Source organism: Vigna unguiculata, chromosome 9 (genome assembly GCF_004118075.2).
Source record: "Vigna unguiculata cultivar IT97K-499-35 chromosome 9, ASM411807v1, whole genome shotgun sequence".
Lineage (NCBI taxonomy): Eukaryota > Viridiplantae > Streptophyta > Magnoliopsida > Fabales > Fabaceae > Vigna > Vigna unguiculata.
Genome location: NC_040287.1, coordinates 6,116,040 through 6,126,714, shown reverse-complemented (window position 1 = coordinate 6,126,714; position 10,675 = coordinate 6,116,040). Strand labels below are relative to the sequence as shown.

General features: G+C 33.5%; 2 protein-coding genes across 2 annotated transcripts; one reads left to right on the top strand and one right to left on the bottom strand.

Moving 5' to 3' along the window:
- The first annotated feature begins 940 nt into the window (after positions 1–940).
- LOC114163383 (protein COBRA-like) lies at positions 941–4,678 on the top strand. The gene is made up of 6 exons (XM_028047691.1): positions 941–1,228; positions 1,850–1,929; positions 2,672–3,128; positions 3,448–3,604; positions 3,714–3,994; positions 4,087–4,678. Exons 1-6 carry the CDS (start codon positions 1,126–1,128, stop codon positions 4,368–4,370), a joined length of 1,362 nt encoding a protein of 453 aa, XP_027903492.1. The 5' UTR covers positions 941–1,125; the 3' UTR covers positions 4,371–4,678.
- A 197-nt stretch (positions 4,679–4,875) lies between these two features.
- Positions 4,876–7,445, bottom strand: LOC114163382 (COBRA-like protein 4). Its single transcript, XM_028047690.1, has 6 exons — positions 7,285–7,445; positions 7,009–7,088; positions 6,434–6,890; positions 5,794–5,941; positions 5,417–5,703; positions 4,876–5,316 (listed from the first exon to the last, which is right to left on the bottom strand). The coding sequence occupies exons 1-6, from the start codon at positions 7,382–7,384 to the stop codon at positions 5,018–5,020; spliced, it is 1,371 nt and encodes a 456-aa protein (XP_027903491.1). The 5' UTR covers positions 7,385–7,445; the 3' UTR covers positions 4,876–5,017.
- Between the last annotated feature and the right edge of the window lie 3,230 nt (positions 7,446–10,675).

Sequence of the window (10,675 nt, the reverse complement as noted above, 5' to 3'; positions counted from 1 at the left end):
GGAAGTTGACATTATTAGGACTTTTACCTTAAACAAAATCTCTCCAACATAAATAAAAAAAATTAAGAAAAATATCTAATTCTAAAACCAAAATATTTCTCATTTTCACATTTTGCAGTTACTACTAAGATGATGAATATAAATCTTACGTATCCTAGGAGCTATATGCAAATTAAAAAGAAACATGTAGTTGTCACAACTTCACAGTGTAGACAACTAAACTATTAACTATAATCAAAGAGTGTTATAAAAAAAACGTGGTTCGTACAAAAGTGGTATTGTATCATTGCTTCACACGAGATGGGGTCTCAAATAATGTTCACAAGAAACAAAAACATAGCTAAGTGGTATCTAATCAATCAATGACTTAGTAATCTCATGTAGTTTTCTGGTCCTGTGAGGGATGGATCTACCTTGAGAGCAAGTTGTAGAGTTACTACGTAAAACATTGTAGCAAACATCTCACCGACAAGTTTAAGGAAAATTTTCAACTTTTTCTTTTAATTTATTTAAACCCATGCACCTGTCTTTCCTTCACATGTTCCTCTGGCTGTCGGTATCTTTTGTTATTCCCATAATATCCCTAAGTAGGGTACAACAATGACCTCAATATTCAGCTGGGACCAAGAAAAGTTTTCAAATTTAAGTGCCACGGACAAAAAAACAACATCTTGGTTGGAAAATTTAACAGTTAAAATTTCAATAAAAACAAAAGTATTTGTATATTAAATAATAAAATTAGTACTTTTTATTTAAGTAATTTTTGAGTGACAAATATAACTGTGCATAAATCAACAAAGCCTACCGTAAATAAAAAAGACACTACCTAACTCTGTAAAAAATTAACCTTGTTGGTTCAATAGATTAACTGTCATTAAAGGGCAAAATTGGTATTTGGTGATGCTGTTTGTATCAGATCTTCTAAATAGTTTTGTTACAGTTATGCAATAAAGACAGTGATTACATGAAGTTTCATGACAGACTCGGTTCATTTCGAAACCAAAGCTTCTGCTTTGTGATGGAACTAGAGAGCTGAGAGGTCTACTCCTCTGTTTGCTCTCTCTCCCTTTTTTGGTGCAGATCTTGAACTTGAGCAACATTGTCATAGAAAATCTGCATCAAGAAATGGAACAAAAAGTGTTACATGGCATTGGATCTCTTGTCCCTCGTGGTGCTTTTGCAGTCTTGCTCCTGCTACTGTTCTTTTTCTCCTCATTCACTTCTACAGGTATTGGCTTCCTCTCATTGTTTACATGGAGCTCAAATTTGGTTCCTACATGTGCATTGATAATTTGGTTTCTGATTCTATTTCCATTTGAGTTACCGAGTTCCCATTTTCTCAAAAGTTTATCCCTTTTGCTAGAACTGTGATTGAGGAAGTTGAAGGGCATTTGATTGCATTGATCTGTATATTAGTTGTGTCGGTTCATAGTTCTTGCAGTCAATTTGGTTTCTCACTTCTTTCTTTGTGTCGGTTCATAGTTTTGTGTTTGGCACTTTAACTAATCAAAGACAGTGAAAGATGGAATCAATATATTTCTTTTTAAATGCATTTTCTTTTACGTTTTAAGCTCTTAGCTGTTGTTGCATATTAGTGATCTGGTGTCTACTAATAGAACTATAGATTAGTACAGTTACACCCATCTGATAACTACTTTAGATAAGTAGACTGTTTCTTTATTGAACTTGGAGAAAGTGAGGTTGCTCATGGATACAAATTACACTTTTATCTATTTTTTCTTTTAGACTTTTTCTATATCTGTTAAACAATTGATTGAGATGTATTTTGTTGGAAAAGTTTTCAGATTACTTTAAAATTCATCAATATTTCTTGCTTGTTCATTTACAGAAGCCTATGACCCGCTTGATCCAACTGGCAATATAACAATCAAATGGGATGTCATTAGCTGGACTCCAGATGGCTATCTTGTAAGTGACCACAGATTTTTGAATGCATATTAAATACTCAGTATAACTCGTACCTTGGAAATTTTTCTAAAATCAATGAGAACTGTGTAAGGCTGGACTTATTTGTAGCTTGATGGATCTTCTCAATCGCCACAGGACTTAAAAGTTTGTCTGAGTCGCTAAATTTTAAGGTTAAATATGTTTTTAGTCCTGAATTTTGACACATAATTGTAATTTGTTCTTTCCAAAACTTTGACACATTTTCTTTCCCAAATTTTAAAAATGAAAGGATATAGTCCTTTTAACCCAATTACACAATTAAATTTTTTGACGTGTCGAACGTGATTCATACAAAAACATTTCAATTGTTTACATCCTTTGACACGTTCTCATTTCAATGTCAGCCATGAAAACGTGTTTGACATGTAAATTTTTTTAACATAATTGGGTTTAGAGGACTAAATCCATTTATTTTTAAAGTTTGAAAACCAAAATATACCAAAGTTTCAGAAGGACGAATTACAATTTCGCATCAAAGTTCGAGGGCTAAAAACATACTTAACCCTAAATTTTACTATGGTTAATTGGTTATTACTCTTTTGACATTTTGTATTCACCTTTAACTGCATTGAGATCATGAATAACTTCACATGTCAAAGAATCAGCAACCAATATTTTTAGATTGATTGTGAGTGAAATTAGGCTTCTATGATCTGTTTCTGGTTCTTAAAAGATATTGAACCTTGTTGTATGGCTTGAGCAGGCTGTTGTTACAATGTACAACTTTCAACAATATCGTCACATTCAGTCCCCTGGATGGTCATTAGGGTGGACATGGGCTAAAAAAGAAGTAATTTGGAACATGATGGGAAGCCAAACCACAGAGCAAGGGGACTGTTCAAAGTTCAAAGCAGGTATTCCTCATTGTTGTAAGAAGGACCCAACAGTGGTGGACTTACTGCCAGGGACTCCTTACAACCAGCAGATTGCAAATTGTTGCAAAGGGGGTGTCCTAAATTCATGGGGTCAGGACCCTAGTAGTGCAGTAAGTTCTTTCCAGATTAGTGTTGGCTCTGCTGGAACCACAAACAAAACGGTCAAACTGCCTAAAAATTTTACCCTCAAAGCACCGGGACCTGGCTACACTTGTGGTCCTGCAAAGGTTGTGAAACCAACTACATTTATTACCAGTGACAAGAGGAGAACCACCCAAGCCATGAGTAAGTTAGTTGAAACTTACACTGTCTTTTCTATACTTTCTTCTAAAACCAGCTTCTAGCTAGATATAAGATATGTACATACAGGCCCTTGCTATATTGAAGTTTCTTTTGAACTTTTATTATTACTTTTAGTCATGGCAGTTCATTCTATCCATGTTTTTCACTTTCAAAGTTTCATTTTCATTTTTTATGTTAGCATCATTGGTAGTGATGTACTGAATAATAATAATTTATGCTTTGTACATTGTTCAGAAGAGTTCAGAGTAAGAAATCTAAATTCTCACTTCTCTTCAACTAAACTTGAGTATTTTTGTGGCAGTGACTTGGAATATTACCTGCACTTATTCTCAATTCCTGGCTCAAAAGACTCCAAGTTGTTGTGTTTCCCTCTCATCCTTCTATAATGACACAGTAGTAAACTGCCCAACCTGCACCTGTGGCTGCCAAAACAAAACAGAATCTGGCAGCTGTGTGGAGTAAGTACACAATTTATCTATTCCTACATATTTGAAACCTTCCTTTCTTGTGTCTGGTAGGTAATTTTTTTCATCATTCTTATGATTTATTTTTCTGATTGTCTTACAGACCAAATTCACCACATTTAGCTTCAGTTGTATCATCATCATCAGCAAAAGGTGCAAACACACCCCTAGTTCAGTGCACCAGCCACATGTGTCCTATTCGAGTGCATTGGCATGTGAAGCTCAATTACAAAGAGTACTGGAGGGTCAAGATCACAATTACTAATTTCAATTACAGAATGAACTACTCACAGTGGAACCTTGTTGTGCAGCATCCCAATTTAGATAATATTACCCAGCTCTTCAGTTTTCAGTACAAGTCACTTACACCCTATGAGGGCTTGAGTAAGTTCTCTCTTTCATAGCCATATTTCTAGATGATCTTGTGAAGAAAACATCCCAGTCTTATGTTACTGATTTGGGATATGGTTTTTCAGATGATACAAGTATGCTGTGGGGAATCAAGTTCTACAATGATTTTCTTTCTTCAGCTGGACCTCTTGGTAACGTTCAATCAGAAATCTTACTTAGAAAAGACAAATCAACCTTCACATTTGATAAGGGATGGGCATTCCCTAGAAGGATTTATTTCAACGGGGATAACTGTGTTATGCCTCCTCCAGATGCCTACCCTTGGCTGCCAAATGCAAGTTCTAAACTAGTTTTCTCTGTGCTATGTACACTCATAGCCACTTTAGCTTCTTTGTTAAGTGTTATTTAATCAATCATAGAGAATATAGAGGATATCATCTACTCTCTTGGAGCATTGTATCTCTCTCTTCTGCACCAGCTTGTTAAAGATAAAGTCCTTCCCATTGTCAAAAATGCATAGAAGCTGCTACCAAGGCAATAAAAAGTATCACAGATGCATGAGTGCTTGCTACAAGAATTCTGTCCTTTATTGCATTTTACTCAGTATAAGTAACACATCTTTTTAGCTTTTCATTTGTATAATTATTGTAAGTTACTTGGTTGGATGATGATTATTTTTTTCAGATTATAGAATATCCAATTTATTTTTACTGTTGAGATGATGATTCCAAGCTGAAATTATAGGTATCACTTCCTCCGTTTTCTGATGTCATTTGTTATATTATATACTCATTTTCACATTTCTACAATCCCAAAACATATGCAGATGGGTTTATATTGTACGTAAAAAGTACTATGCAAAAAAGAACAGATCTTATCCTTATTCTTCTAACTAAAGAATGACTAACAATCCGAAGAGAAAATGTCACCTTATGAGTGAATATATTAATTTGATATATGTATAAGAGTTCACAAAAATTTCCATTTTGCATATCTGTAAGTTAACTCATCTCTCTAAGCTGGAAGCTTTAAACTAAAAAGAGCCTCTCTTATACTTCAAAAAAGTGTTGCAACCAAATGAAAAAATAATGTGAAAACCACATAGGTTGCCATCAATGTAATAGTTGTTGGTGTTTTGTGGGCAGAGTTTGGCAACATAGGATATGAATCAGGAGGTGGCAGCATGCATTCATCACCATTAAAGTAGACTCTCCTAGGAAATGCCCATCCCTGCTTCAGAGTAAATGTGTTCTTGTCCTTCTTCATGAGCACCTCAGACTGAACATTCCCTTTAGGCCCAGCTTCCATCAACAGATCATTGTAATATTTCAAACCATAGAACATGCCTGTGTCATCTGCATATAAAAATCAGAAAGCAGAGTATTAAGGAAACCTCTTCTAAAGCACTAATGCAGAAAAGACTCAACCATTTGCTGTCCATTTCTAAGAACTCACTTATGGATTCATAGGGAAGAAGTGGCATGTATTCAAAGCTATAGACTTGGGTTACATTATTGAGATTGGGGTGCTGCACAACAAGAGACCAGTCAGTGAAATTCAATCGATAGTTGAAGTTGATAATGGCAATCTTGACACGCCAATAGTCCTGATAGTTGTCTTTCAAATGCCAGTGCACCCGGACATGACACAGGTGGTGTGTGCATTGTAACAATGGTTTTGGTGTGATGTCTGATTTTCGATGAGTTGAGGTGACATTCTCTTGCAGGATCTTTGAGTCTTTCCTGCATGCCCATCATAGTAAGATACAAAAATTGTGTGCGTTACTAATTAGAAGGAGAAAAGACTAAAGTAAAATTTCAAGGGTGGCTTACGTGACACATGTATCGTTATTCTGGCAACCACAAGCACAAGGTGGACAACCTGTGATTTTGTCACTGTAGAAAGATGACAAAGAAACACAACAGCTTGGGTTCTTGGAGGCAAGAAACTGTGAATAAGTGCATGTCACATTCCAAGACACTGCATAGAAAACCATAAGATAGAATCATTGAAGCATTCAATTAGAATTAATATATGTATAAAGCATTCTCACGCCGATTCATATACATCTTGAGTGTGGAACAATAAACCCAACAAACAAAAAATTTCGTTAAGATAGACTTTGATTCATGACTTTTATACTATGTTAAGAGGTGAATTTTTAAGTCTAACTTAATCTCATAAAATCAACTTATAAGATGAGGTTTGCACCCATATATATATATATATTGTATATTAGCCTTATCTCTGGTCGATATAAGACTTCTAGCAAGTCATATCTGATCATAGATTGTCATGAATGATAAGATTGTTAGTTTTTTAATACTTTAATGTCATATACAGACTGATTTAGTTGGGTGTAAATTTTTTTAAGCTGTGTATGAAAATTAAACTCATTGGTAATAATAGCAATGCATCAGTAATCACAGAGAAATATAGTGAATGAAGGGAATTAGTAATGTATGCACATACTCAATGCCTGCATTTTTCGCCTTCGATCATCTGTGAGGATTGCAGTGGATGGAACAACCTTAGCAGGGCCACATGAATATCCTGGTCCAGGTCCCAGCAATTTGAAGTTCTTAGGCAATTTGACTGTCTTGTTGGAGGTGCCAGAGAGCCCTACACCTATCTGAAATGAAGAGACTGCACCTGAAGGGTTCTGTCCCCAAGATGTAAGCACACCACCCCTGCAGCAATTGGTGAACTGCATGTTGAAAGGAGCTCCAGGTAGCAAGTCAACCACTTCAGGGTTCCTCTTGCAGCTATGAGGAATCTTCAACTTGAACTTGGCACAGTTTCCTTGCTCTGTGGCTTGAGCCCCCACCATGGCCCAGATTATTTCCTTCTTTGCCCATGTCCACCCCAGAGTCCACCCAGGATTCATAATATTGCGGTACAATTGGAAGTTAAACAATGTCACAGTGGCCTACCAAAATTTAACATAACTGATCAGTTTGTGCATGATTTTTGCATTCTTCTGGAGACCTTTTCATATTCATAAACATAGAATCCATGCATATTATGATAGAATGATCAGAAGTTACCAAATATCCATCTGATGTCCAGGACATGATATCCCATCTTATTGTCACATTCCCAGTTGGATCCAATGGATCAAATGATTCTACAATCACAGCAAGGTATATAATTTATAATGAATCCCTCAGCAACAAAACTATATACATAAGGTTGATTTGGAGGGTCTGGAAAGAAAAGCGAGAGAGATTGTCGGTTCAACTCCCTCCACTAACAAATACTAACAACTAACATCATCGATAAAAACAAACAAAACCAAACCATATATATAGTTTGTAATTTACCTGCTGGAGAAATTAAAACAAAGCATAGAGCGATTAAGGCAACCAACTTGAAGCATCCAAAGGTGCTCTTTTGCTGCCGTTTACCACTGTCAGATTCCATGTCTGAAGTTCACAGAATCACTAGTTCTGGTGTGGCACACAACTTGCTAAGAGTGCAGATGTATCAGTGCATTTATAACAACATATATTGAACTGATTTGCAGAATATGTTATCATATCACCTAGTGGTTGTTAGGTCCATGTGATATCACATTCAGAAGAAACGTTATGTCTGCGTCTCTCTTATCAATTTTTGCATGCAACAATCTCTCCTCCAATATCAACTTTTAAGTTTTTGTTTATTCTCTGGGATTATTAACATTACATCTTGAAATAGTTGTTTATCTGGATATAGTTTGTGTCTGGAGCTAAACATCAACATCTATGAATATAAGTTGTTCATGTTTACAGAACAAATAGCTATATCATCTGTTTTCACTATTATAAAATATGGTATAGAGTTACCATCTTGGGATGGATTGAAAACAAATATAATGTGCACAACAGAACCATCCTAATGGTCGAAAAATGATGCAACGCAACATATTTAAAATCAACTGATACATTGAACAAATCAAATGTAGCACATGTGTCTCAATTCAAGTTATTGGGCCTTTGTCTTCGAACCCTATTATCTATCACTCAATTCATACAGGGCAGCTTCTTCCTGCACCTCCATATATATTGTTTTGCACCCCTATATAAAAACTTTCTGGTCTTGCCCTTGCTGGATTGTGCAATAGAAAAGTCACTTTTTCTTAAAAAAAAAGAAAAAAGAAAACCCTTCTAAGTTTCATAATCCGGAAGCTGAAAATGATTTATGGATTATGCTGTAAACCAAATTACTTCCAAATTGTGTAATCTGGAATTATTTTTTTCTTAAACTTCTCCAACCTCTGAAAGTAATTTTTGGCTTTCCAATTGTGCAATACTTAAGTTATTTTTTAATTCCAGATTGGGTAAACAATATAAAAAAATAATATGGATTTTTTTTTTTATATGGAGGTCAACAAGCAACTTCTATGCATAGGGCTTTAATTTATTTTAAAAAATAAATGATAAAATTACTATTATTATTATTATTATTATTATTATTATTATTATTATTATTATTATTATTGATGAATTGGTTGAAACACTAGAGAAAATATTAAAATATTATCAATAGAACACAATTTATCAATGAATTTTAAAAACTTAATTATTGATAGAATCCATCGATGACAAATTTGTTGATAGAACACAATTAAACTTTTTATTATTGACGAAAATATTTGTTAGAAATGAAATGAATCTACCAGTAATGAATTTGTCGGTATCATTCATCTATAATTTATAAGGTTTATTATCAACAAATATTTTCGTCGATAAATTTCATCGATAAAGAGAGTACTAAACTTCCTACTTTAATCTTTGACATGATCATGATAAATTTATCTATAAATCTGCTGATAATTTCATTTTTTTTAAATCAATCAATAATTGAAAATTTTAAAAATTTGTTGGTAATTCATTTTTTTTTTAAAATTCACTCATAAATTCATCAATAATTCATAATTTTTATTATCAATGAATATTTTTATTGGTAAATTTTGTCGATAGAATGAGCGTCAAAATTTCTCCTTTGGACTTTGACCATGTCATGATAAAATTATCGATATATCACTCGATCATTGTTTATTTTTAAAATGTATCTATAAATACATTGGTTATAGAATGTATTTAAAATACATTATAATTAATTTTTTTAAATTAATCTATAAATCCATTGGTAATTAAATTGTTTTAAGTTCATTGGTAAATTTGTCAATCATTGTAAATTTTAAAATTTTTGTCGATACTTTTATTGGTAAATCATCAGTAAAATGGGTGTCAATTTTCTTGCTAAATCCGATGAAATATTTGTTTGAAATTAATTGGAGATGAGTGAGGAGAAGAGAAGAAGAAAGCAGAGGTGGAGGAAGAGACGATAGTTGTGGAGGGGGAGCGACACTTATGAAGGAGGAGGAGGCAATGGTGAAGACGATAAAGATTGGGGAGTGATGAGGTGATTTATTGGTAAAATGGAAGGGAAGAGAGGGAAAGGTTGTGGAAGGTGACAATGATGATGATGTTTAGTTCCTAAACTTTGACACCAAATTGAAATTCGTCCCTTCAAAACTTTGATACATTTTGATCCTCAAACTTTAAAAATGAATGAATATACATTTTAACCCAATTACGTTAATTTTTTTTCGTGTTAAACATGTTTCATGCCAGCATTTGAGTTGTTTACATCGTTTGACACGTCAACAAATTTAACGCAATTGAATTAAAAGGACTATATCCATTTATTTTAAAGTTTGTGGACAAAAATGTATCAAAGTTTCAAATAAGGATGAATTCCAATTTTACGTCAAAGTTTAGGGATTAACAACATAATTAATCCAAAAATAAAATCGTTATGTAAATTTTGTATGAAAGGGAAGTCTTCCCTCACATACGGATTTTACATATAGAAAAGTGGATAACTACTACTTTGCTATTACATCCGAACAAAATTCGTACCTTATGCAATTTTACATGAGTCCAAATCCATATGTAAAATTTAACTTACCTATGAATTATAATCCATATGTAATTATACGTATATAAATCTCACTATTTTTGTAGTGTTAATGGACACATGGAAAATTCATGCATTTAGAAAAGCCACATGAAGAGTTTCTTATTAGAAGTCTCATATCGACTAGAGATAAAATAATTTCATAGTATATAAGTGGGGTGCAAACCTCACCTTATAAGCTCATTTTGTGGAGTTGAGTTAGACTTAAACTCTACTACTTAACATTATATTAGAACCATTGAGTGAATTTGAAAGTGAATTATGTCCTTTTTTTTTAAGGAATTTAGAGGTAATTATGAGTAGATTTGGATGTAAATTTTGTGAAAGTTTGTGATAAATTTGATTGATATGATAGATTAAAAAATATGTTTTGATATAAGTATTGGTTAAATTACCATTTTTCCGTTTATGTAATAAGTAATATAATTTGATATTTGTATAAGTAAATTTATTTTGTTAATTTTTTTAACCACTAAAATAGAAAAAAAAACCAAGTGATGTGGGATCGGATCCAAGTGACGTGGGATCAGATTCAAGCAATGTGGGATCAGATCTCTTCTCTCAAGCCATGCTTGGATCGGTCCCAACTATGGCAGGATCGAATCCCTTCTTCAATAAATGTGTATTTGCTCAATATTTCATAAAAGGTAAACATGTATTTTCCCAATTAATCATCTCAAATTACCTCCCATTATACGAGATGGTAAAAGTGATATATGTTGCTATCACTCGCTCTTAATTAACTAC